Source organism: Tasmannia lanceolata, unplaced genomic scaffold, assembly GCF_043159265.1.
Source record: "Tasmannia lanceolata isolate RefF3 unplaced genomic scaffold, GAP_Taslan_0.1 ptg000008l, whole genome shotgun sequence".
Lineage (NCBI taxonomy): Eukaryota > Viridiplantae > Streptophyta > Magnoliopsida > Canellales > Winteraceae > Tasmannia > Tasmannia lanceolata.
In genome coordinates this window covers 26,260,871-26,288,748 of record NW_027518685.1, presented here as the reverse complement: position 1 = coordinate 26,288,748, position 27,878 = coordinate 26,260,871, and the positions used below count along the sequence as shown (strand labels likewise).

At 38.5% G+C, this 27,878-nt stretch overlaps 2 protein-coding genes across 10 annotated transcripts; both read right to left on the bottom strand.

Moving 5' to 3' along the window:
• Nucleotides 1-489: 489 nt before the first annotated feature.
• LOC143884994 (malate dehydrogenase, cytoplasmic-like) lies at nucleotides 490-7,686 on the bottom strand. Of its 3 annotated transcripts, none has more exons than XM_077388919.1 (7): nucleotides 5,157-5,310; nucleotides 3,780-3,938; nucleotides 3,510-3,685; nucleotides 2,537-2,814; nucleotides 1,941-2,076; nucleotides 1,728-1,839; nucleotides 490-798 (listed from the first exon to the last, which is right to left on the bottom strand). In XM_077388919.1, exons 1-7 carry the CDS (start codon nucleotides 5,293-5,295, stop codon nucleotides 704-706), a joined length of 1,095 nt encoding a protein of 364 aa, XP_077245034.1. In that variant the 5' UTR covers nucleotides 5,296-5,310; the 3' UTR covers nucleotides 490-703. The 3 variants fall into 3 exon arrangements, with proteins under 3 accessions (XP_077245034.1, XP_077245033.1, XP_077245035.1); XM_077388918.1 differs by lacking the exon at nucleotides 490-798 and adding an exon at nucleotides 855-1,225; XM_077388920.1 differs by lacking the exons at nucleotides 490-798; nucleotides 5,157-5,310 and adding exons at nucleotides 870-1,225; nucleotides 7,549-7,686.
• Nucleotides 7,369-27,411, bottom strand: LOC143884993 (protein SWOLLEN 1-like). Of its 7 annotated transcripts, none has more exons than XM_077388916.1 (17): nucleotides 27,102-27,411; nucleotides 24,356-25,686; nucleotides 22,859-23,365; nucleotides 22,267-22,425; nucleotides 21,803-21,994; nucleotides 21,645-21,706; nucleotides 21,074-21,543; nucleotides 20,940-20,998; nucleotides 20,182-20,289; nucleotides 18,395-20,097; nucleotides 17,956-18,064; nucleotides 17,556-17,736; nucleotides 13,730-13,797; nucleotides 13,337-13,446; nucleotides 12,080-12,844; nucleotides 8,112-8,214; nucleotides 7,369-7,887 (listed from the first exon to the last, which is right to left on the bottom strand). In XM_077388916.1, exons 2-16 carry the CDS (start codon nucleotides 25,674-25,676, stop codon nucleotides 8,116-8,118), a joined length of 5,913 nt encoding a protein of 1,970 aa, XP_077245031.1. In that variant the 5' UTR covers nucleotides 25,677-25,686; nucleotides 27,102-27,411; the 3' UTR covers nucleotides 7,369-7,887; nucleotides 8,112-8,115. The 7 variants fall into 7 exon arrangements, with proteins under 7 accessions (XP_077245031.1, XP_077245032.1, XP_077245026.1 ...); XM_077388917.1 differs by having other exon boundaries at nucleotides 21,074-21,483; XM_077388911.1 differs by having other exon boundaries at nucleotides 8,104-8,214; nucleotides 21,645-21,994.
• Between the last annotated feature and the right edge of the window lie 467 nt (nucleotides 27,412-27,878).

The window sequence follows — 27,878 nt, the reverse complement described above, 5'->3', positions numbered from 1 at the left end:
CCATATAATTTCTCCAAAAAGTTACTTTCTAGTTACTACATCTAGATCTGATTACAATGTTATCATAATTGATGTTGTTAAGAGATATTCCTGCTTCCTCTCACTTCTTCTATGATTAAACTAGCTTTCAGCATTGTGTTATTTGAACCGGGATCAAGTGATGATCTATGAGAAATATGCTTCCCACATCACCCAAGCAGGTGGGCTCCATTGGTTTCTAACCATTTCCATTTCAGTGCACTCGCCAGATGCCATAGTTGTAACGGCGTGTTAATTACTCTGGCATTAGCTAAGCGAACCTTGGGTAGTTTACAGGAGATGTTAGTAAGTCGGGCATTCCTGGTTGTCACCATGCTAGCAAGCCTGTGATAGGGGCAGCTATCACATGTTGTATACTATACACTTTTCGGGTTTCAATCAGTTCCAAATCAGCACTATAGTACTAACAAGGAAGGCAGCAATGCCAATGTGCAAAACATTATCAAGAGAGGAGTGAATGATTTGGTAGATTTAAAATTTCAAAGTCTAACAAAGATTTGGGCAAAACAAGGGAGGTTATTGATCAATTTCCTGTAGTTGAAGGCCACTTGAAACTTGAAAGCCATTCTTCTCAACAAATTTACTCAATCCCCCTTATTACCTTCTCTTTTTTTTTTTAAACCTTGGATCTGTCAGCTTATTAGGGAAGAAAAATCCACCTTTATTAATTAAGGCATGAGTAGGCCAGAGACTTCTCCTCAATAAGCTCATTTGCTGTGGCATCCATCTTTGCCCTTGACAAGTCATCGATCCTGAGACCTGCAATTGAAATGATATAAAGCACAGAGGGGAGATAAATCTTGACATATAGACTAAAAAATATTAATGATCAAACAAAACAGAGAGAACTTTATATTACTAAACAGTGATCTCAACAGTGTAACCTTGTTGGATGCTTGTGTTAAAGTATAAAATACTAAATAACACCTTCGCCAAATGCTTAAGCTTTTGGAGTAATTGGTTGTTTAACATGGTATCAGAGCCAAAGGTCATGAGTTCAAAACTCCTTGATATTAAAAATCCACATCTATTGGCCAACCCAAAAGAGGGGCCACATGTGCCACATGTAGGCCAACCCTAAAAAGAGGGGCCACATGTGAGGGGAATGTTAAAGTATGAAAGATTACATAACACCTTCTCCAACGGCTTAAGCTTTTGGAGTAATTGGCAGTTTCCATAGCTTGGGCTGTATAACACAGAAGAAAGGCGTATGTTATGCAAGCAAAAAGCGAAAGGACATAATGTGACAAGAAAAAATTGGAGAGAAAACGATGAAAATTACACAAAAAATGAAAACCAAATAGGGTTTGTACTTAAACATGTAGGGCCTGCCCTATAGATGGGAGGACCCAAGAATTCTACACACATAAAATGACGCTAACCTCTAATTAAGATGGTTACAAAATTCAAAAGCAAAGATTTCAAATTCTGTGGAAAGTGCCAATAGATCAGAGTTTTTGAATAACACAATGGGAGATATTTTTGGAGCATGGTTAATCCATAGCAGGCCCTAGCTGATGAACGGCTTGGATCATCATAAAAGGTGGGTCACATATGTAATTTGTCCACCTAATGTATTTGCAAGGAAATACATGTGACTTTACCATACAACAGCTACTCTAGAAGTCCATGTTTTGTCATTTACAGAAATGAAAGAGGTATCTGCAATATAGAGGAAGACAACTTACCCTGCACAATTGACCACTCTCCATTTCTACAAGTAACAGGAAAAGAGTAGATAATGCCACTGGGAATGCCATAAGACCCATCAGAATACACTCCCATGGAAACCATTGTGCCCTGGAGAAGACAAAAGTATTACTAAAAGTAAATAGCGATTAATGTGAACGATATGATAGAAAATTGTCCAAGAAAAATTACTGTTTTAGCAGAAATTAAACCTTGGGAGTGCCAAGAACCCAATCTCGTATATGATCACAAGCAGCACTTGCAGCAGATAATGCACTCGACAGCTTGCGTGCTTTGATGATTGCTGCACCCCGCTGTTGAACAGTGGTGATGAACTCAGTGTTTAGCCTGAATCAATTACATGAGGGAGACATGAAGAAATGAATGGGAAAATTATTAAGATTAATTGACATTACCAATATGCACTGGTGCACAAGGAAAACTTAGGAGAGAGAGAGAGAGAGAGAGAGAGAGAGAGAGAGAGAGAGAGAGAGAGAGAGAGAGAGTTGTGTGTGTGTAAGTGCATTTCTGTACAAGGAAAAATTAGCATTTTAACTATTTGACTGTGTTCTAACTTCTAACACAAGCAACAGATTTTACTACATTTGGATAATACTTTAAAATTATGTTTATTTCAGATACTGATTCATTTTCCAACTAGCAATAAAGCTCATGCATTACTAATAAGGGTCTTTCACAGTTTGTCAAATTTACAACAACATATTAATAGTTGAAATATCAAACTAATGGCATTAATTATGTAACAAAGCTGTATGAGAAATGAAGAAAAATGTTGGCAAAATTCTACCATTCATCATCGGCAACAAGTTCTCTGACAGGCTTTTTGCCACTGGTGGTGATGACAGTTGCATGATTCACATCAGGATATTGGGTTGAAGAGTGGTTTCCCCATATGATTGCATTCTTCACATTGCTGACCTGGACATTTAACCTCTCTGAGATTTGACCTAGAGCTCTGTTGTGATCAAGACGTGTAAGGCAGGTGATGTTCTTCTCAGGAATTGAGGGAGCAAATTCTTTCAGAATGAGTGCATTGGTGTTTGCTGGGTTAGCAACAACCAGCACCTGAGGGGTAAGAAGGAAAAGGTGTCAATTGTGTGAGAAAATATAAGAATCATTGAGACTGGATTAAAAGAATATTACAATTCCTAAGAAAATTAAAACAAACCACAATATCAAATGGCAAATTTGAACAGATCCCTAGTCCTTTATTTGTCAAATGTATCGGATTTTTTTTTAAATAGAACGGGCTAGTAGCCTAGTACAGTAATAGTAATTTCATAGGAACAACTCAATGAAATCAGGATCCAACTAAAGACTGGAAAGACTTCTACATGAGGCCCCAGTTAAGCAAGCAAAATTCTTAGGCGAGGTCCACCTTTTTCTAGAATGTGCAATCATCTTATATTTGGAGCATTCGGGTTGCACAGCTACATTCAGTAAAATGCATACCAAAATTTATTTTAAAGTAGAATCTTCCATACATGACTGGTAGCATAAAGATAGACCACATTAACAAAACAACACCCATGCAGATATGAACTGGAAAGATTCTAACTATGAGGCATAGTTACCATAATCTCTACGAGGTTGATCTTGACACAAGGCAAAGTTAGAAATGATCAAAGTACTGAAATGCTAAAACTGAATGCAGAATGTGCAATTGAAAAAAGAAAACTTGGCATCTACTGCAATATTCCCTGCATAGCAAAAAAAAAATACACAAGCAAAATATTAACTTATATGAACACCCTGGTCACCTTGCAGTTTGTAGCTCCATGCTGCTCCATTGCAGATGCTTGAGCTTTGTAGATGGATACATTTTTCGACATTACATCTTTCCGCTCCATTCCCTCCTTCCGGGGGAATCCACCAACCATAACTGCTATATTTACACCACTACAAGCTTCAACAGCATCTGTGGTGGCAATAATACCTGTCGAACATATTCATTATAAGGCATTGGCCACCCAAAAAACATAAAGCAATTGAAATGTTCTCAAGTGATACCCAAAGAGAAGAAAGCACACCTTTGAGGAGAGGGAATGCTGCATCAATTAACTCCATTTTCACCCCATTCAAGGCCTCTTCGGCGGGTGCAATATCAAGCATGTGTAGAATTACAGGCTGGTCAGGCCCTAGCATCACGCCTTTAGCAATCATGGGAAGCAAAGCATAGCCTATTTGTCCTAGAAAATAAATAGATATCTAATAGTTAGTACTGTTAGTGGTAGTCTTGTGACATCTGATTTGATTATGAGTAGATTGTGGCATGGAGAATAAGACCACCCATCTAAGGAGACATCTGATTTGATTATGAGTAGATTGTGAAATGGAGAGTAAGACCACCCATCTAAGGTAGAACTACCAAGAACTAAAACTTTCCCTGTTGTACTCTACATATAAATTTAGGGTGTCTAATAAAACAATCCATTTGAGTTTACTTCTGAAAAACCTAAATATGTCTTTTCACTCTTCCACATGTTGGATCCTCAATAAGACTCAATAAAATCATAAAAAGTCTATATCTGACCCAGACTCGATAAGGCCCCATTCGTTTTAGATTGTGACAACCGATTGAGAGCCCCAAACCGATTATCGGACTCAAAATTAAGTTTAAATTTGAATCCAATAATCTGTTTCGCACAATCGGTTTTCATAATCTTAAACAAACAGGGCCTAAACACATTGGAAGCTGGAACTTTAACCTGAGCAACAATAAGTTAGCAGTTCAACAAAAATAACCTAGGACAAACTGTAATGGAAAGGATTAGAATCCTGGAGGTGCATTACATATCAGACCGCCAATGTTAATATAAATGTTATAAAAATAAAAGATTTGATAACTGGGAAGAAATTAAGGAACACCAAAAAAAAAAAAAAAAAAGAATAAGAAAGAAAGCCTATAGTTCTAACATAGATATGACATACAACAAATAAAAATGCAATTTGGTTATGGGATTTGCTAGGGTCCATCTCAAAAGGCTTTTCGCGGCTAGTCTGTCTCACGTCAGACCAGCCACCTCGTGAATGGAGAAAACATGCACACACATAGATAAGCTAGAGGAACAATCAACAATAGTTTTTAGAAATGAAACAATCAACATTAGTTACAATAAGGAAAAGATAAATACCAAAAGAATTGCACTTTAAATTTCTCAAAATATCTTTCCAAATGAACAACTAAGAATGGAGCATCTATGAGATACAATTTTTCTCTTGAATTCCTACACAACTCAAAAATATTCATGAATGAGAGAAAAAATAGACAGTGTATGTTAACTAAAACAACAGATAGCGGCAAATAACATACCGAAAACAACGGAGAAAAATTGAATTAAAAATCAGGCAAAAAATATAGAAAAAAAAAAAACTGAGTTCCATTCGACCAAATTAAATTCGCATGCCTGCGGCGCCAGTCACCAAGACTTTCAAAGGCTGTTTTTCCACAGCTTTAGAAGTAGTTAAATAGCTAATGACTCTTTGAAAGAGAGAAAGTGAGGCTGAGATAGCCAAAATTCTCTGAACAATTACAAGGTGACCCATTCTTTTAAAATTTAGCAAGAGCAAGTGATCACATATAAATGAACTCATTCAGAGACCTTTTAGATTTCTTCAGTCCCAAGGAAAGAATTCCAGCAAAGCAATAAAGATCTTAGAAAGAAAAAACAGACATAGTACATATAACTTAGAATATTTCACGACAAGAGATGAAAATGAAAAGAGAAATTCTACATTGAATGGTAAGAAAATAAAGAGATGATTTGGATTGAAGTTAGGAATAATTTCAAAGAATTTCGAGGTGTTGAGCAGCAACAGCTTTATCAACCTTTTAGCCCGGGAGAATGTTGCTTTGTTTGTTTCAAAATTGCAAACCTATGATGGGAATGATATATTTGTCCCCTTGTCTTCCCCGGGGCACCTCTTGTAGCAACGTAGCTTAAAAGGAGCAGTCAAAGAGACACAAGAGTGGGTGGCCCAGGGAAGAAACAGGGGCAAGTATATCACTTCCCATGAATGTATAGAATAGATAATTATAGAAATTATATGATGAAGGGCCCTGTAAACAGACTCAGCAGCTGTTGGATCAAATATCAAGGGTGGTACTTCTACCGTACCACCTTACGTGTTCATATTTATGGCCTTTCAACATATAATTTCTCTAGATATCAACACCTCTAATGAATTCGCAAATCGCAAGATTGACCATTCCCTACCTACGAACTATAAAAATTTTACGCAGCAGGACCCACTTGGTTGGGTGATCTAAACCATACATCTGTGGATAGACGAGCACCAAAAATCTTTTCCATAGAATGATCCTAACCCTCCGATCTGTGCAGGATCAGAGGGTTAGAATCATTATGTGGAAAAGATTTATGGCGCATGGCGAGGCTCAACTCATAAATAGTTTACAACGAAGTGATAGCTAGCCATCCCCGCCAGTGCACTTATGACTACGATTTTCACACTGCACTAGGGTGGCACGGGGAAGAAAAGAGGGCAATATATCATTTCCCTAATTTAAATCAATCAATAAAAGACCCCTCTGTATTTTTTGCTAGTGGCAAGTCCACAAGTTCACCTTATAAAAAACTGATACGATGCATGGCTAATTATGTCACGACTTGAACCCACTGTGTAGATATTGTCCGGTTCTGGGTCTTCTAATCTCTCCGGTATTGTTTTCTAGCAACACCTAACCATACCCGAACCACTTCACGAGGCCCGCCCCTTGGAGATGCTAAAAACACGCCCACACAAGGAGAAGGGGAATCCTCATATATAGCCCAGAAACTTTTTCAATGTGGAATCTCACAATCCACCCACCTTGGGGCCAGAAGCTTTGTCCGATGTGGGATCTCACAGATTAGTTCTCAAATTTACAGTGGGAGATTATTTGGATGATCTAAACCATTCATTTGTAGGCCCACACCGTATATAAGTCGTGCTCCAAAAAATACTCTCATCAGGATGATCCCATCCCTCAGGGAGGACACCATTTGTAAAATGGACGACCCAGAAAGTTTAAAAAATAAAATCTCAACAGATTGAAACGTTAGATTCATCTCATGTATAAGACTATTGAAACAGCCAATTTACAGTGGGGACCAACAAATAAATGATTTAGACAATCCAAATAACTAGGCCTTCTAGTGTAAAAAAGTAGTCATAAATACACAAATGTGAGGTGGCCAAGGGAATGCCTATGGTTTCAAAGACTTGTCAACGAACGCTGGAGTTAGAAGCCCTGTGATTAGGCCCAATATGTTGAAAAGAGTATCCGGACCATGCATTAGTTTGTTTGTGCAATGGCATTCAAACCAGAACTTTTTGTTTTTTTGAGGTAAGGCCAAGCAATGCCGGCCAAAATGAACAGTCCAGATCATGTTAACATTGAAATCAATTAATCTCAAGGAAATCTAAACTAAGGTATCCTCTATATATAAACTAAGGTATCCTCTATCTTCAAAGGGGATAAATAAAAAAACAATTTTTAACAGGATTTGCATCTATGAGAGGCCACCTCTTCAGTCAGGCACCCAAAGATCCCCTTTTGACACAACATAAACCACCTCAGAAACAGATCATCTATACAAACCAAACATATCAACAAGGTACAGAGCTTAAAAACAGAAATCCTATATAAAGTTATAAGAACAATTGTTCAAAGGGAAATGATATATTTGCACCCTTTCTCCCTTGGGCCACCCCCTTCTAGTGTAAAAAGAGTAGTAATAATAAATACATTAGAGATGAGAAGAATTATCATCAGGTAAGGGATCAGAAAAATTATACCTGCAACTTCACAGGCAATCCATAACAGCATTTATCTCCTGACAAGCTTTGATTCTTGCAAGTTCCAAGTTGCTGTATGGGAGTTTCCAGACAAGTAGGTCACATAGCAAATGGGGAAAGCAGAGAGCTCACATTCTCAAAGATAATTTAAATTTAATATTGACCTCTATGACTATTACAACTGAGCCCAGAAAAAAAACAAGGATTTTGGGTTTGATCTCCTAAAAGATATTAACATATATACAGACACTACATGGGGTGGGTTTCATCACACTTCAGTCATGGGGTTTTCTGCAGAAAACCATACACAGTGAATGCCCCATTCTCAATGGTTATTCCCTGCCACAACCCAAAAGTCAGTTTCAAGCATTACTAAGGTCCTGTCTGTTTAGGATTTTTAGAACCAATTGTGAGTCCAAAACTGATTATTGGTCTCAAATTTACGTTTAATTTTGAGTCCAATAATCAATTTTGGACTCACAATCGGTCTTCAAAATTCAAAACAAGCATGGCCTAAATCAAGGGCGGAAAAGATAAATGGGAAGTGGACCTTACAAGCCTACCTCTTCAAGATGGCGCAGCTCTGCTTCGAGCTTTGGCACCCTTGTCGTGCGAATGGGGGGAAATCTTTGCAACTGTCAAGGAGCTTTGTATTCCTTCCAATAGCTGTCAGGCAGAAACGATTACATGGTTACTTCACAGCCAAACACACGGATGTGTAGTGTAACAAGGTGAGGACAATGTTCATTGTTAGCTAAAACTGTAACCGCATCCAAAACATACAATCAAGACATCATCACAGAACAGTAAAAAAAATATTTTACTGTAGGTCGTAATATCAGTCACTAAACCCTCTTAGAGGGCATAAAACCATGGTTGAATCAGCACTTAATGCCAATTTATCTTCCAGAAACAAATACGGGGCCTCTGACTGGTGACTTTTTTTTGAAAGGTACCTTTGTCTGGTGACTTCCAACTAAATTCCTATGAAACTTGACCTGACTAGCTCTTGCACGTGACTAGCAGCCTTGGTAGACAATAAAGACTTCATTTTTATCGAGGAAATGAAAAGGCTAGATTGGCACTCATTTTTTCCTATTTTATACTTTGTATTGACCCCATTATCATGAACTTTAATTCATGCTATTGACAGTGATGTCCTCAAGACGAGAATGACTATGCAGAAAGTCACTTTTACGATCAACGGAAAGCAATTTTGGGTCCAATAAGGGGGCATGTATGGTGAGGTCAAGACACAGGAATGAGGCAGAAGTGGCGCCCAATGAATGTCTTTTAGGAAGGAGTGTAAAATTGACTTTCCCGTAAACATTTCCCCTCAAAATAAATGTGAAAGGAGGAATGCCAATAATAAATTTGAAATAATATTATAGGACGCAAAACATTTATAAGCTGGGCTAATGATTGAAGATCAGAACCAAATGATAGTCGGCAAACTACTTTAGCATGTTTTGAAGAGATAAAGAATGTAAAAGAAGAAAACAAAAAAGAACAAACAAACAACTGGAATCCAAAATGCCTTGACACAGAAAAGAAAACTATTTTCTATCCTCTATCTAATCCAATTGTTAACCCCACGAGAAGGTGCTAGATTATTTTGACCAAGGGAAACATGGACAGGAAATTCTTCTCCTTGCAATCACCGTCTCTAGAACACCCAAGGCACATCAAAGCATTTGAGAATGTAGAAAAACAATTGTAACGAATCTTAAAATGAAGAGGTTTTTTTTTTTTTTTTTTTCGAATGGGTATCTTAAAATGAAGAGTTGATCCAAAGATTCCTCTGCTTCACTGCAGAAAATGCAACGGCCAGCAAGTCTAAAATCTAAACTTCCTTTTTAGCATTTTAAGTGTTAAACCTTTTGACAAATGTTACCCAAAAAAAGCTTTTCCACACAGAAAAGCTGAGTGCCCCACAAGTCAATATGTGGGGAAACTACACGGAAAAGCTGAGTGCCCCACAAGTCAACGTGTGAGGAAACTGGAGAGTGAGACTCTATAAAGAAAGAATAAAAATATTTGGCCAAAAAGATTCCCTGTGGGTCCTTTGTTCAAATCCTCTTCTAATCAAGCTCGAGAAAGAACATATGAAGCAAGGCAAGGATACTTCCCTTGATCAAACCTTCTAAAAAATGTATTCCCAAACCACTCCCCCTCGCCCTAATATAACACTTGAATGCTTATCCCTAGTGACACACTACCCATATAGAATCATGTAGGATTAGCATAATGAGACATCATCTAGCCGTAAATTCTCCCACCCATTCTCAATAAATCAAATAAACACAAGATCTGGAAGACGAGCTAACACAAATGTATAGTATCTCGATGGATCCTAATTAGTCACAAAGGGTTTTTTTCTTTAATGATGATAGAATTAATAAAGCTACGAATACAAGGAGACCGAGGGGGTCTTGAAACAAAAAAGGAAAGCTAAGCCAAACAAAAAGGAAGTGCACAAAAAGAGCAAAGATACTCAGGGAGTACAATAACCAAAGGTTGTAATTTCATCTTTATCAACTCCAAAACCAGCAAGCCGATCGGCCTCGCGATTTGCTAACTATCAGACATGTTGAATCTCAATGTTGTGACCATCTCCAACACATCTAACCACATTCTCATTGAGCTTCTGGCTCTCAAAGGTGATTGGGTGAAATGTATAATATCTCGATGTATCCTAATTAGTCACAAAGGTTTTTTTTTTTTTTTTAATGATAGAATTAATAAAGCAACGAATACAAAGAGAGCGAGGGGGTCTCGAAACAAAAAAGAAAAGCTAAGCCAAACAAAAAGGAAATGCACAAAAAGCGCAAAGATACTCAGGGAGTACAATAATCAAAGGTTGTAATTTCATCTTTGTCAACTCCAAAACCAGCAAGCCGATCGGCCTCGCGATTTGCTAACTGTCAGACGTGTTGAAACTCAATGTTATGACCATCTCCCACACATCTAACCACATTCTCGTTGAGCTTCTGACTCTCAAAGGCGATTGGGTGGCCCTCTAGCATCAACGCCCCACCAATGGGAAAATCGAAGTGTGTACCTCAAGGGAATCGCTCTCAACTATAAGGTTCAACAAGGTGTGATCCACAAAAAGAATACCAAAGTGAAGCAAAGAGGGGGGCAATAGTCCAATGATCGAGATGGTTAAAATGGGGAGAGAGGGAGGTGCTCTTGGGCGGCTGCTCTTGGGGAGAAAATCACACGTCAAAACTCCTCTTTTGGGCTCTCCTTCTTTGGTTTTTATAAGGAGGGTTGATGGCTTTCTAAGTGGTTCGTACTTACTAAAAATAGCAAGTCCGTGCTTACTTAAAATAGTAAGTCCGTTTTTACTAAAAATAGTTTGTATGCACTTACTAAATACAGTAAGTTTGTTTTGTAATTAGTTATGTGTGGGGACTAGGTAATGTGGACAGCCCCACATGTAGGATAATAAAATGTCCAAAAATGAATAAAACCTAGCTAAAACAAACATAAAACTTAATCTATAATGTCTCATATAATTGAAAGGAACATAGGGCCCTTAAGTGGACCATGTCACATCACAGAACCTGAGACTGAAGACCTAGAGACAAAGAGGAGGGAGGTTCAAAGGTACCGTACAGGTGTAGCTCTTTGGCTTAAAGTCATGGGTATGCTCCCCATTGACGCAAGTTCGAATCCTCCTGGACTTACCCGATACACGTGGTTTACAGGTGATTGCGCGCATCCATAGGGAATAGTCCCGCCCTAAAAATTGGGGGGGATACCCTATGTCATCAGAAGAAAAAAAGGTTCAAAGGAACAAAGAAAGGGGAAGAGATTCGTGAGAGCCACAAAAAGAGAGGAAGTGTCGCAACCTTCTTTTTTTTCTTCTTTTAATGACGTAGGGTATCCCCACTCCATTTTAGGGCGGGACTAATCCCTATGGATGCACGCAATCAGGAAGAGTCACAACCTTAGAGATTGGATTTGCTATAAATGCCGGTTCCTGAACTTCAATAGAAGAGTAGCATGTAGGAAGTGCGACAAGATCTGGTCTACTCTAGATCGAAATCTGTAACCGAATTTTATTAAATTAGAGGTCAATGGTTAGGCTCCTATAGCCAGAGGAGACAGAAATCAAGGAGATCGGAAACGGTAGAACCAATGGCATTGCACTAAGGATTCAAACGTGCAATGCCAGTCATAAAGTCTAACTTCTTTTTTCTTTATGAAAATACGTCATTCAAACACTAAGTTATAAAATTGTGCTTAAAATAAACAATGAAAGTAGATTGTGCATTAAATTAACCAAGTTCCCACAAAGCATCAGGCCCAGTTATCTAGTATGAGAATAACAAAATACTGCATTATCCGTAGATGTAGATGTCCCGTCGAAAAAAGTTAATGATAAACTAGAATAAAGCCACAGCAATAACAAGCACATTAAAAAAGAACACAAATGTAAAAGTATCAGAGTGTTAGAACAAAACCATAGTAATAACAAATACATTAAAAAAGAACACAAATGTAAAGGTATCACAGTGTTTACCCTTGATGTTGGTTGAATTCTTCGATTGGATCTCCGCCGTTCAATGGCATCAGGACTTGGCTTGCCTTCGTAATCATTAAAGCTAGATCCTTTTTCTTCATCTCTAGCTGTCTCTTCACCTGCATATGCAAGTTTCCCATTTGTCTCTTCCAGCAGGTTCTTTTCTAAATTGTTTTCTTTGGCCTTCCGCGAAGGATCTTGACTGCCGCCATTGCTTGAAGCGGTGACAATAGAGATTGAAGAACCACCCTTCTCAGATACAGTTTTGCTCTGAACACTTTGAGCTTTACCTGATTTAAGAACCTTAGGCTTCAAGTCAGCAGCTCGTTTCCCCTTGAAATCAACTTTCAAAGTGTTTTTCAGCCCACGGGATGCTCGTGGTATCAAGTATTTCGCAAATTTAATTGAATCAGTAGCTTCACTGATCTTACCAGTCCTCTCGGCAACAAATTGTTTGCTTACTTCCATAAATTTCCTTTTCTTTCCTGGCTTAGGAACCCCAAAAATCACACTTGAGCGTTCATCATGCATGCCAGTTCTCTGGACTTTGAGTGGATCAGACTTATTCTGGTCTCTGACATTCTTCCCAACATTGAATATTTTGTCCTTCGCTGTTAACATACGTGACAATAATTCGTCAGGTTTCCTTAAATCCTCACGAAGTGGATCTTTTTGCAGCTTATCCTTCGCTTGGGCCTCAACTTGGATATCGGTTCCAATTTCACTCCTGCCCATTTTTTGCCGTTTTTCCTGGGGAGTATCACCCTGATCACCATAACAGATGTTGGCTCAATAATAACCATAATTCACATAACACAATTGAAAAATACTAATATTTAATACCACCCACCCACGCACCCCCAACAAAAAAAAAACCACCACCACATGTATAATCACAAATAATTCATTTAAGAAGCAAAATGACATTTTCATTTCCATGATTTGATATTGGCAAGCCTCACATCTCCCAACAAGTTGTCGCTATAATGTAAGAGACTTAAAATACAAATTGACAATATCAAACACGAAGGCACAAATATCAGCTCCCTAACAATAAACATCAAACGCAGAACAGTCAAAGGACACAACACTAGGGACAAATAAATCCAGTAATGGAGAGACTGACGATATCAAACATGAGGGGCACAAATATCAGCTCCCTAACAATAAATATCAAAAGCTATTCAACAAAAAACAATAAATATCAAACAGAGAACGGTCAATTGACACAGCATCAGGTACAAATAATAGACTAACCTCATGATGCCCGAAGTTACTTTCCCTTGACCACTCCACCCACTGGTCATCCTTCCAAATGATAGAAGGTCGAAGATCCCAAGCTCTAACAGTTGAGGAATCTCCTCCAGCTAGATGTAAAATATGATAGCTAAAATTAGATAATTCATTCCCCTAAGATCCATGCTAATGAGAGAGGCAAGTATATGCTAATCTCTTTATGTCTAATCCTCATGCTAAAAAAACGGCCCAAGACAACTATTGCCAACAAAGTAATAAAGAGAAGCTACCAATAATAAATAAAAACAAAATTTTCAAATCTCTATAGGATGTTTGCAACTTAACAATGGAACAAAATAAATGAAAGCAGACAATTTTAGGGGTAATAGTAATAAGTAGATTATAAATACAGACCTGTGAACTGAACAGTTAATTTTGTTTCGTCTTCCTTGCTCTTCTCTGTGACAATCCCTTCCCACCAACTGAAAAGTTCACAAAGCAAAATAAACTGAAAGCTAAAACAGTAAAAAGCATGAAAGGATCCCAGAGATCCAAAAAATGCCACTACGCAATTTGTGCAAAATATGAACCATCATACCAAATTCTATATGAACTTTCTAATTTTCATTGCATGGTGAAGCGAGCTTAAGTAACTAGTTGACATCAAAATAAGGAGACCGTGGACTTGAACACCAACATCTCAAAAATTCAACACAAATATGACAGGAATTTAGCCAAAATGTGTACATTAGCTTTTTCTTCACAGATTTAGTGAATTCTCCCCTCTTATAATCCTGAGCAAAAGGTGTATGTTTTCCATCAGCTACTGTGAAATCACTTAACACTTTACTCCACCTTCTCTCTCACTTACCAGTAATGCTACCACCAGTGGTCCAATCTATAGATCTTCAAACACTCACCTTGTCATTCCCCCGCTCTGAGCAATCATTTATGCCCCATCGGAAGTCAATTTATACTCTTTTAAGTTATTTGTCTCGTACAGAAATAATTCTATTTAAGGAATTTAAAATTGACCCATTTAGCTAAGGAATCAAAAAATGAAGAATGAAGTAGTCTTCCTTCATGATATTATTGGGAGGCTGTAACTCATGATGTCTTGATGTCAACCCAAGGGAGCATGTAGATTTGCTACATTTAATACGATTCTCGAAAGGAAAATGCTGACATCAAATTCAAAAGAGACGTGAGGATTCCAACAATATCTCCTACCCAGAATGAAATGGGTAAATGATTCTTTAGCGTAGCATTCTTCTAGCTGTTCTGAGACAGGGACAACTTTCCATCAACAAGATAATCAAATCAAAATGTTGAAATAAAACTAGTTTAAATTTGCTCCTCTCTTGGCAAATAAATGTGAGGCATGGCACTTGCAAACCAGTGCAACAAGCATTTCAGCAGGCAAACAGTTGAAACCATGATTGTGCTCTCCAAATAAAATAATCATGCTCCACGTCATAAATTCATCAATTTTCTGGACTTTGCCTATCTACAGTAAGAATCATCAAGAAACTGATCTTCAAATGCTAGGGGTGACAATGAGCTGGACCCACAAGGTAATCGGATCCCAAATATACCTTGAAATTGGGCAGGCCCAGATATGAACGATTAATTTGCGGGTTCTTTTTGTAAAAGAATACATGGTTTGAAGTTTCTGCAAAGGAAACTTAGTTTAATAAAACGCAAGAGAAGAAACCACCTTTGGACATATTTTGCAAACAACGACACACCGTCAGTTCCCGGGACAGAACGGCTGACACCATGTGGGTTTGGTGGTTAGCCTCATAAAAAGACAAAAATGCCCTTATAATAGAAATGGAAAATAACGTCTTTTTCCTCACTTCTTTTTTTGTCTGCAACCTAACGACAGTTGTTGATCTCATCAAACAGCCATCACTATTGAACAACCATCACCTCTCTCTATTTGAACGAATAAAAATCCAATTGACCGAATATAAGGAAACACAGAGAAAGGGGTTGGGGAGTATTTGGTCGTAAGATGTCCTTCTCCCTTTCTTAAGAAAATAAACTAAAATGGTTATCACTAAAAGAAAGGGTAAAAACTAAAATGAAAATTTTGGATTTTCTTAAGGAAATTCTGTCTATATTTCTTGCCAGGCCTGGATGCAGTCCCCATTTTGCAAAAAAAATTTGTATATACTGTTGTGCTTCTCTTTCCCATGAAAAGCTAGCTTTTCGGTTTTGGCACAATTAGGCCCCTAACCGCTCAAATAAATGAGAGCCCAAAGTGATTCCGCCAAAAGTTTTCACGTCTTATCGCCATTCTTGATCTTGTGAGAGGAGGGACCAAAAGCACTTGAGAAGTGCCAGACCCGCTTAGTAAAAGGAGAAGAATGGTGTCAATGAGGGACTTGAGGTGTGGTACTTGGATGCTAGCAAGCTATGTCACAAATATCTCAGATATTTTCAAAATATCGCGTTTTTATCGCGACATTTTGATAAAACAACAAAATCCAGAAATAATCCTGAGATTTTAAAAATATAGCAATATTTTTGTTTTTATCATAAATTATCCCGATAATATAGCGATATTATCCTGATATTTTTATTCTATATTTTTTTCCTAAATTTAATATTTTTAAATAATTTTATTTTTACCATTTTTTCCTGATATAAACCTGGAAAAAATTAATATATCCCGAGACTTTCCCTTGCCGAGAAATTCCCGAGAAAGACATTTGTGACATAGGATGCTAGGCCATTAATCCCTTGGGCCTCTCTCATGCTTGACTGAAATAAAACCCCACTCACATCCCCTCAACTCCTCAAGCTCATCTCTTGAAGAAAGATATTAGATTCTCAAATTTAGAAACATGTAGAACAAAAAAGAGGGAAATATAAAATTGTAATAGAAGAGAAGTATTTGATATATTGTTTTTTAGTGGCAAGTACAGTGACGAGGAGAGTTTACATATAACGGGGGAGGAGAAAGATGGTTTTTGAGTAGTTCCTTGATTTTGGAAAACCAGTATCTAGACGAAAAGGAAAAACAACAGATTGTATTTGATTTTTTTTTTATTTTTTTATTTTGAATGGTCAAGAATTTCGTTAAAAGGACAAAATATAGTACAACATGAATAAAAACACAGAAGGCTATAACAAATTATCAGGGAGGAAAGAAATCATATTGTTTCAGAGAATCTAAATGAACACCCCTCCTAGCAAGCCAGTCAGCTTCTCCATTAGCCGACCGTCTGACATGACGAAAAGACACCTTCGAGTAGCCAATAATGTCTTTAATCTCATTGAAGAAATCCACAAATCGCCAAGGAAACAATTGGGAGCCCGATAGCCACCGAATCACATTCTGTGAGTCTCCTTCGATATTTTATCACAGATTCTACAAATAAAACCATGGCGTGCACTCTGCATGCCACCCCTAACCTCAAAGTAATCTCCCCATGCCAGAAATTGCTTGTTAATGAGCGGTGGTCGTGGACTAATGGGGCCGCAATGCCCCAAATAATGGCCGTGGTAAAGTGGGTAGAGTGAGGATGGAAGCTGGAATGGAGGTATTTATAGAGGTGTGATCCGGCTGCAGATCATGCTTCCATATCCTCTACTTTACAAAGACTAACTATCAAAATGTCTCAGTACAGGAAACCGTAGAACAGAAAGGGAATAGGTGTCTTCCTTGTCAAACGCAAACATAGAGAAAGAGGAATGTGAAAGTAGACAAGGAAGAAGAGGATGGGGGACAAAGAGAGAAGCGATGGGATCGCAAAGAAGACACTGAAGAGGATCAGATATATATATATATATATATATATATATATATATATATATATAGAGAGAGAGAGAGAGAGAGAGAGAGAGAGAGAGAGAGAGAAAGAGATCTTTTTCATATTTTAGAAAAAATGTATGAAAGAGGTAAGGGCATGTCTTTCCTTTTCACGAGGCAGAATCCAGTGACATCAGCCACTCCATCTGAGAATTAACGGAATTTCATCCTTTGCAAAAAATGGATAAAGATGGTGTCTTCTCTAGCATTTTATTAAACAAAGTGTCGTTCCTGGCAAAAACTTCAAACCATGTCTTCTTTTACAAAAAACCACTTATTTTTGTTTACCAAAGTTGTGATCCAGTCTAGCCCAATGACAACATTATAAGAGACCTGGTTCAGCTTCTAAAGAATGAAAAGATACCCAATGGTACACATATGATAGTTACAAACTTCGATATAAACCAGAAACACACATACCCATTACGATTCAACGCATCCACCCGATCTCCGATAGACCATACATAATTGCCCCTAGCTTCTCTCTGTCGCTTTCTTGTTCCCTCAAATTTCATGGCAATCATAGTATGAGCTATGCGTATTCTCGGAGCGTTACCGCCTTTGCCTTCAAGTGGTATCCACTCCTTTAGCTTATCAGAGCCTGAGCAAATATGAAGTTCCACAACATTAATGAGGAATATAATTCATAGCATGCTTAACAAGAGGCATGAAAAGTAGTTACTGTGCTCTAATGCAAATGCAATTGCTTGATTAAAATCTTAAACACCTGTGGCACTCAAAATATCAATGAATTCCACAAGAATTAATTACATTTTTTATGTTATATAACAATCTGAAGGCATTAGCCAGTGTAGATTACCTTCATCTTGCAGAAGTTCATTGTAACAGACAAGAGCTTTCCCATCCCTCAAACTCAGCACCTTGGCAGAAAACCAGACCCCCCTTAGACCATCCTCATCAGAAAGAACCTAAATGTTTCAAATGGATTTTGTAAGTAAAAACCTAGAGGTGAAGCTGCCTAATCCTACAGCAATGACCAAAGCTTAGCCAAGAAAATGTACAGAGTCCTCTAAAATAACACTCAGGATTAGAACAAAACTAAGCTTATTAAGGTTTAGAAACAGGAAGAGATTAATAAGAATTACAGAGTTTCCATCTATATTGCATAAATCGAAATATAATGTCTAGGGAAAAGGAATTTATGTGGCATTCAATTCTGGAGAAATTTCAAAATCCAAATGCTAGCCATGAGTTAAAAGATAAATTTTTTAACACAATATCAACTTTGGGCTGCATACCTCAACAAGGATTCCCTCCTTAATGCAATTCACATTTGATGTCTCTGCCTGCTGATGTATTTCACATTCAGCATTTTGGACAGGTAAATCTGCTCTTGATCCAACGTCTGATTCAGGAATGACCGCAATGGTTTTAGCTACACCAGAGGCTTTACGAGTTTTATGTACTCCCAATACTTTTTTACTTAAGGCAAAATCCAGGTGCATACTGCTAACCAACCCAGCATGGTTCTCTTTTTGAGGTGTTTTTCCTCCATCGGCAGTTGGCTGTTTTTCTTTCTTATTTGATGACTGATCGTGGATATGTTGAATAGATCTATCAAGACCTTCATTAGCACCATCTATGATTGACTGCTCGACCCCACATATAGGATCGCCCATTGCAATAATTGTCCCCACTTGTGCCACAGCCTCTGCTGCCAGCTCAGCAGCTTTTACTACTGCGTCCAAATTCTCTGCCCGTTTAGCAGCAGCTGAGGCAGCTTCAACCCGCCTTCTAGCAGCCTCACGCGCAGCAACAATAACAGAACTCGAACTGTTGAAATTCTCTTTGCCCTTCAAAATTGATGCAGGAGTGATCCTCCCCAAATTCTTAACACCATCATCGAGAACGGTTTCAGAACCCGGAATGAAATTCCTAACCCTAGGCATCATTAAAGCCTCATCGGCCATAAGTTTGGCTTGCAAAGTCGCATCAGATGCAACCTTGGCGGCTGCGGCAGCTGCCTTTGCAACAGATGTGGCAGCAGCGGCTGCAACAGCCGCACAAGCCAGTTTTGCCTCGGAGTCTGAAATTAAGCCAGAATTTTTTTGGATACCTAACTGAGTCCATATGCTTTGGCAGTGCCTTACTGAACCAGCCGCAAGAGAAGCCGCATCTTCTGCCTGTAGCTTAGCCTGCTCAACTCTGCTGCCTTTCTCTTCAGAAAAGATAGCCCTCTGATTAGCCTCAACACTACCTATTATCGGAAGGTGTCCAGAAGGAACAATTGGAGAATTTGTGGAAACAAAACCACCAGGAATAGCTCTAGATGAATGGTGAGCAGGTGATGAGATGCCTACAGATGTTATTAGATGCTTAGTAACACCGGTAACAGAGGAAGGTTCTGTTCGAGGTTGAGAGACAGAAAAGATTTGACCTTGATTATCTGTCGCCAAACTCTTTTTCCTCTTTCGAGGTTTCTGATAAGCTGTCCTCTTTGGCTCCATAAGCAGATTAGTACCTGTGGGAACAGTCATAGGGCCCGCAATAGGAGCTAAAGGACTAGAAAGTACAATATTGGAGGCACGTGGGGCAGACATGTCTCGAACGGATGCGACTTGAGCCGCTTCTGCAATGGACGATGCTGAATGTCGTGCACTGGCATTCAGTGTGGGGGTTTGTGGAGAGACAACCCAGGGGGGAGGACAAGTGGCCTGAGATAGGCAAGGAGTGCTATGACCAACATAGTGACGTGCATGTGGACGTTGATAAGGATACAATGGAGAAAGTGACTGCCGAGAATTCATAAATGGGCCTCTCGGCAGGCTACTGGATTGTGTACAATCACGAGTAGAAATACTCCATAGTGGGGATGACAAAAACATCGCAGAATTAACAATAGTTGAAGGAGCACCTCTGACACTTTTTTGACCACTAGGACTGCCAAGGGTTTTTCCCTGAAGAGGATCATGCCTGGATACTTGTTCATGAACCCTAACACCTGCAAGAATAGTTATTCAAAGTGATTAAAGGCTAAATCATAACCTTTAGTGAAACTTCAATGAATTTAGCCAAAAATATGTACCTGAGCGAGAATGAAGAGGGGTTTCAAGGTTACTGATAGGCAACTTCTGATTGTGAAAACTTTCTACTGAAGCACGCCATACATTCTCCCACACACTCCTTCCACTATCTGCAGGTTCAACAGCATTGCCAATCATCACCATTCACACACACACACACACAAAATTTGCCAACCATCAAGCCACCAGTGCAACAGAAAAATGTAGGACAAGATGACAAGTGCATACACGAAACCTATGTCACAAATGAGAAATTATATGGTGGCCACCCTTTACATATAAAGGGCGGAGAGAGAAAAAACCAACCACGTTGATTTTTAATCAAGTTAAAAGTCAAAAAGGGCAGTTTGACCTGGATCAAAAATCAACGTGATTGATTTTTTCTCTCTCTGCCCTTCTTGTCTGACGGTCGGCCACCATATAACAACTCGTTCTTGGAAATTTCTCGTAAAGGGAAAATCTCAGGATATATTAAAAAAAATAACTTTTGGGGTTTATATCGGGAAAACGATAAAAAGAAAATTGTTTAAAAATATATAAATATATAAAATTTAAGACAAAAAAATAAAATAAAAATATCGGGATAATACCGTGATATTGTCGTGATATTTTATGATAAAAATGAAATATCGCTATATTTTTAAGATCTCGGGATTATTTTGGGATTTTATCGTTTTATAAAAATGTCACAATAAAAACACGATATTTTGAAAATATCGGAGATATTTGTGAAATATCATGAAACAAGAGATGTACAAACCTCGACTGGCGTCTCCAAAGGCTGATACCATACAAGCCTCATCAGGTGCTATACCTTGACTGCAAAGACATTCAATTCAGTAAATATGCATATTCAACTGTCAATTATATCAAAAAAACAAACATCCTACTCACATCAGAGATCCATAAACAAATATCTGAGCACGCAATTGCACTTGTTGTAAATCTGTGAAATGCGGGTGAAATAACGTTGTTGGAGGAGCGGAAGTATTCAAATCAGGCAGACAAGATGTTTTAACAGCTGGAACACCGCACCCTTTTGTACCACTGTACTGCGGCAATTCTTCTGCTTGCATAGCCCTGTTTGTAGTTTCAACAGAGTTATCTAAGGTACTACAAAGATCACCATCCTTTTCTGCTGTCTTCTTTGCAACAGATGTTTCTTTACTAGGGATCATTTCTTTAGCAATTACCATTTCAGTTACAGTACCAGACATCACCACAAGTTTATCCTCACCACCAGCCTTGCCACCTCCATTCAGTTCCTCTTCATTAAGCATTTGATGACTTCCATGGGAAGCTTCCTGTAACATCCCGGGGTCATTTTTGCATAAGATAGACATTTTTGGTGTCCTTTCTTCAGTCTACGAAAAAAATTATTGAGAAACACAAGGTAATAGAACTATTAAAAAACAGAAATTAGGACGTAAAGTGTAAGTGAAGTAGTAACAGCAAGACAAAATACCTGATCCGCTGATGAACCAACCTCAAATGTGAAACTTTTGTCGTCTTCGGAAGTATAATTTTCTTTGGGATCATGACCAGTGGATTTAATATTATTGGCCTGCTTCTCAATATCAGAGGCAATGGAAGGTGAATCATCGGAAACAAGGATACTCTTACCTAAGGACTCGTTGTCACCCTCTTCATACTCCTTTTCACTCTGTGGAAGTTCGTTGCAACTAATGACAGTAGGTGACCCACAATTAGGTTCAGCATCATTTGGACTGCCATTTCCAGCCTGCACGGCGTGGGATTCCGCAATATTTTTAGACAAAGTAAGAGAGTTTTCTTCATAACTATTCTGTGCATCACCTGCAATGACAGATGTAACTGTAAGGAAGAAAAGATAACTTAAAAGATGCTAATGCGAAAAAATAAGAATGGACTTTGATTTAACCTATCCACAAGCCTATATCAAGTAGTAAACAGAACTGACACCCATATTGAATCACCAATGCACTGAACTAAATACAAGATATAAGTGCCAAGTCTGCTGACATAGATTTATATTATTCAGGAAAAACACACGTGCCAAATTTCAATTTAGTTGGACCTACGGAATATGAAAGATACAGAGATCACACCTTCTGTGCTTGCAACAAGGATCCTCTCATCACTGTCATCTCCAGCAATTAAAGTAGATTTTCCATCTTGCTGTTTGCTCTGAACAATATCGTGAGAAGATTCATCTACAGATGAAGGTACAGGCAATGTGGGTATCTCAACATCTTTTGCCACTCCCCCTGCAAAAGAAAACATATGTAGTAAAACATCTGATCACTCTCACAAAAACACAAACCACAGTAACAAAACCACATCAAAGCTCTTATAAGAGCACAACGACAAACATACTAATGGTCCACTGATAATTACATAATCTTGCTAGTGAATGTACGCAGAGAGAGAGAGAGAGGGGGCTTAAGAAATTGATTTCAATTAGCCCCCCTAAAAAGTAGATGGGGGCTTCACTTATACATGGTACTAGCAAAAAAGGCACATGACAATGACAATTAGAAAGAGAAGAAAAAAAGGGTGGGTTTTTATCTAGATTTTATAATTTATTGGGGAGGGAGCTGTGAGGGTCGGTCGCACCACCCCGAGCATAGAAAATTGGTTATAATTAGGGCACCTAGATATTAGAAGGGAGGCTTCGCTTGTATAGCATAGATGAATTACCTGTAACATGCAAAGCTTTTGCTTCACACTTTTCAGAAGAAGCTTCAAATACTTCAGAGCCATCATTTTCTTTGACGGGAGAAGGGACGGTAGAATGCCTTTCCAGCACCTCAGAAAGTTCTTGAGTCCCTTTGATAGGTGTTGATACTCGTGGTTCACTCTCGCATGTAGAATGAGCAAATTTCTCAGTAAACTCTGAAGACTGTGCAACTGTCTCAGATATCAGTTCAGTTGCACTTTTACCAAATTGTTGCATGGTAACTGAACCGGGCAATGGCCCACCCACTGGATGGGACTTACAAGTCCCCTTTAGAACCGATGAACGTGTTTCTGTGGAGATGCCAGTGATTTTCTCTTCCTTTATATCCAACTGCATAAAATCTGACACAGGCGGAGGTGGGGTTCCAACGTCTTCGTGTACAACAACTCCATATCCGTCAGAGCTATTTCCAGAAAGTATTTGATGAACATCTTCCAATTTGTTAAAAAATGACAACCCTGTGACATCTCCCAAAACAACTCCAGTCAACACTACCAGAAAACGAATTTAATAGATTCTTCACCTCACCACACATATATACACAGATATGTGCATATACATACATACATAAATAAATAAATAAATAAATATATATATATATATATATATAGAGGAAACTGTTGGTGCGCTTAAGCTCACCAAACTTATGGTGAGCTTAAGCGCCCAATCACATGGGGGCCCACTTTGTTAGGATGATCCAAAGCATTCATTTGAAAGTCCCTTACATAGATGGGGGGTGTACCAAAAATCAGCTCCATAGGATCATCCTAACCCCTCCATTTGTGGAGGACAAAAATGGACAGACACAAATCTGCCCCATTTGTGTCCTCCACAAATGGAGGGGTTAGGATGATCCTATGGAGCTGATTTTTGGTACACCCCCTATCTATGATAAGGCCTTGCAAATGAATGGTTTGGATCACCACAGAACATGTGGGACCCATGTGATTGGGGAGCTTAAGCGCACCATAAGTTTGGTGCGCTTAGGCTCACCAACAGTTTCCTCTCTCTCTCTCTCTCTCTCTCTCTCTCTATATATATATATATATATATATATATATATATATATATATATATATATATATATATATACAGGTATAAATATGAAAAATGACGTTCGATCACACATAAGAGACATGTTATCCGAAATCCATCAACATTTTCAATGGAAATAAAACTTGTTTTCCCATTTGTTTTCTTGCATGATCTATACTTCCTATGCATCCTAGAAATGTTTTTACGAATTTTACATATAAAAGGCTTATGTTATTTAGAAATATATCTTTTCAATGTTGGCATTCGATTGTACCGGCAGTTGGCATATCATTCTTTTGGGGTCACCATGCATGACACAGCTTGCCCATGTCAGACACTGATACAATTGTGCGTCTAATTTGCATAGTATTCAATAATTTTCAAAGTTCAGCATCCAAAAAAGTAGTTCAGTTAAGTAATACCTGAATTGCCCCCAAGATTCTGTTTGGACAATGATCCATGCACTTGGGCAGTTACTGTGACAATACATTGGCCATGAGAGGAGTCCTCTACCTTTTCTCCCGTAATAAGAGAACCATCAATCTCAGTTTCTATATTAACAGGACATGTGGTAGATAACCCAGTGTTGTCATTCCCAATTATAGGAACATCTGAAAGAACAATATCAGCATCAACAGATCCGATTCCCGACAAACTTTTGTCACAGGTTTGTAATGATCCGGCATCCAGTGAAGATGATATGTACACTCCTTCACCATTTACGTCAAATGTACAATGAACTTGTTCTGGCATATCATCCCCTAATACAGAAGAAGCAAAGTCAGGATTACTAGTATCATTGTCACTTATTTTACCAGGCATTTTCTTTTCCATTGACGTATATTCTCGGAGTCCCAAATTATCATCACCAATTTCCATTTTGATTGTCTCTCGCGTTTCAAGAATTATATCAGCAGGAGCATGCACCTTCACTGCAAAAGTGGGCCCATTATGCACATCAATATCGCTGCTTTCAGCCAATACATCTTTGAAGGTTTCATTTTCATCCATCACTGACACCATCGTGTCCGGTTTGTCCCGACCACAATCAACATCAACCTCAGTCCCTTTTACAGAAATACCACTTTCCACTTCACGGCCATCATCAGAACTCATACCCAAGCCTACCCTATTTTCATCTCCAGAGCTTTCGACTATGGGAGTCTGAGACATACTTTCAACATGAGCCAAATCCCCAGCCGCATCTTCACTTAATCCTGGTAAGCTTTTCAGACATTTCTCAGATGGTAGCGTGGGATTGGTACCCACAACATCCCCTTTCATAGAGGGAAGAGAATCATCTCGACTCAAACTGGGGTCCATTTGGTTGCTTAAGGTATCCAGTCCATCACAAGCATCTGGCCCTTCAATAGTAGTTTGTTTTGTGATCATCTCATCTTGCCCTACAGATTTCAATAACATTTCAACAGATTCGGAGGAAGTAGCCTCAGACCAAACATTGTTATGCCTTGAAATGGAGCAAGACTCAGCAGCACTTGAACTGAACTCTATTACACTACTTCCGTGTGAAAAGCCGTCAATCCAATGGTTATCTTCTTGGCGTTGTATGCCAAGTAAAGCCTCTGTTTCGACTAAACTATTGAACCATAGATGAACCTGGAGATGTTCATCTAGATCAAATTTGGGAAGTGCGTACGATCGTAACCCTAGAGGGAATTTGGTGTTGTCTTCGCCACCTAACTGAAAATTTTGGTTTTGGAAATCATTCTCATCATAATCCATGGGTGCATCCCTACAAAGACAAAATAAAACACGGGTAACCTATTTAACAAGTAATAAACACGGGTAACCATGATCCTAACAGTAGCATTAAAGCAAGGAAAAATGAACAATGCACAGATTTAAAATTTCATATATCTATACATGTTTGTAAGAATCTAATCAAAAGCCACCATATTGAGAAAACACTTCTAGTTCTAGCAATACTAAAAGTAAGAGGACAAGTTTAGTTTTCCTCTTATGGGGTGCAACATGAGGATTACCCGGGAGCTCATCCCTTCCCCAAGCATGCTTAAACGAGGAATTCTAAAGGGATCCACAGCATTTGCAAGTGAGATCAAACCCATAATATAGGTTCAGTAGTCCTAGGACAAGCACAATGGTACCGCACTACGATCTCAAATCGGGGGTCAACGCCCAAAATCTCATTGATCAGATGATACTAGTTACACAATCAGTGGCCCACAGGTGCACGGTTCAACAAAAGAAGGCCAATGATTCACATTCAACTGGTAACAAGCCAATAATCGCATGCATGGTTAAGTTTCGGATTGTTTTGGATTTTGAGTCCTAAACTGAACATTGGAGCAAAAATTATAAGTAATTTTGAGTCCAATAATCAGTTTTGAACTCAAATCAACTATCAAAATCCAAAACAAACAGGGCCTAAATCGTCCAAGTAGCGGCACGTTTGGGAAGTGGCCCATCCATAGTGGACCCCACCAGATGATACATTTGAGACCATGGCAGGCTGCCAACTTTGTGTAATTCAATAACAAAAATCCAAGTTTCAAAAAAAATTCAATAACAAAAATCCCTTTTACCGGTATCAAAAAATAAAAATGAATACATTTAAATGACAATGCATTTATTCCATGTATTTAAATCCAAAGATGACCATCCTTTTTAATTCTACCAAGAAAAAAAAAGCATTACAGAACAATGTTTAAAGGAATTTAGCGGCTGAATGTCACTACATGGGACAAAATTCCCATAGGAAACGAAAATTTACCACATAACATCAAAATTCACTTCATGTAAAAGACATATTAACTGTAAAAACCCAAAAAAAAAAAAAAAAAATGCAACTTGACATAACACTCAAATGAACTCATCCAAACCCTTATATATGGTAAAAAACAGATTAAACATACTAATCTTCTACTTCCAAAAAAAAAAAAAAACAAAACCCTAACTTTCCACGAATCAGACATTCTTTAAACTACACCACAAAGCACAACCGAAACAAAGAAATAATTTCAAGCGACTTACCAACAAAACCAGTAAAAAACCCTAATTTTTTTCTTTTCTCAAGTTGCAGGAGAATAGAAATAGAAAGTAAAAGGCAAAATCAAAAGACGAGGAAAAGGAATAAATGAATGCAGTTGAGAAACAAAAGAATTAAAAAGGTCGAAGATAATACTTCACCTCCCTCCATCCGGAGATAAATCGTGGCCGTTGAAAACGCACACCCAAAATCCTACGGTTCTCCGTAGGCTCAATACCCTAGGGCAAGAGCCAGCCTTAAATAGCAAAGACAAATTCTGGTCCAGCAGAGAAAACCCTAAATTGATAACCTTGCGGGGTGAATTATCCGAGACAGACGGTGGCCGGAAAATTTTGAAGTCCGGAGTTCGTAAGTTTCCGGCGATCGGAGGTTATTTTCCGGGAAATCGACGGGAGAAAAAAAGACGAGGGAAAAACACACCTCGCTCTCTCTCTCTCTCTCCCCCCGAAAGAATCGTTACTCCTTAACAAAATAGGCACTTTTTAACAAACAATTACAAATGGACCCAAAATTTCTAACTGTGACGTTGACTCACAAATCCGTGTGTTGTACTTTTGCTTATTTTAAGGTTTTGAGTATTTTTAGAGTCACTCGCGCGTGTGAGAAAAACACAATGTACCCATGCTAGCATGATCCCCTGGGACCATTTTCAGAAAAGTACATTTATAATGGCACAAAAAAAATCGGGGAGTGATAAATCCACTCCCAAATATGATAAATTGACTCCCCATGTGTCTTTCTCTCTCCTCTGGGTTAGAGAGAGAAAAAGAGGAGAGAGATAGACACATGGGGAGTCGATTTATCATTTTGGGGGGTCGATTTATCACTGCCTAAAAATTCTAAAATTAAACTATTAAAGGAATAATCACTGCACTTTGCTGAGATGGTACAATGGTGGCATCCATTTGGCTGGTCTT

Excerpts from the sequence above, each read along its gene's own strand:
- LOC143884993 (XM_077388911.1), bottom strand. The coding sequence starts at position 25,676 with ATGGATTATGATGAGAATGATTTCCAAAACCAAAATTTTCAGTTAGGT. Across the intron at positions 21,995-22,266 it reads CCTTGTTGCAAGCACAGAAG|GTGATGCACAGAATAGTTAT; the intron begins GTGTGATCTCTG and ends CTGTCATTGCAG. Across the intron at positions 20,098-20,181 it reads CCCTCTTCATTCTCGCTCAG|GTGTTAGGGTTCATGAACAA; the intron begins GTACATATTTTT and ends CTATTCTTGCAG.
- LOC143884994 (XM_077388918.1), bottom strand. The coding sequence starts at position 5,295 with ATGGGTCACCTTGTAATTGTTCAGAGAATTTTGGCTATCTCAGCCTCA. Across the intron at positions 2,815-3,509 it reads ATGGAGCTACAAACTGCAAG|GTGCTGGTTGTTGCTAACCC; the intron begins GTGACCAGGGTG and ends CTTACCCCTCAG. Across the intron at positions 1,226-1,727 it reads AGAGTGGTCAATTGTGCAGG|CCCAAGCTATGGAAACTGCC; the intron begins GTAAGTTGTCTT and ends TGTGTTATACAG.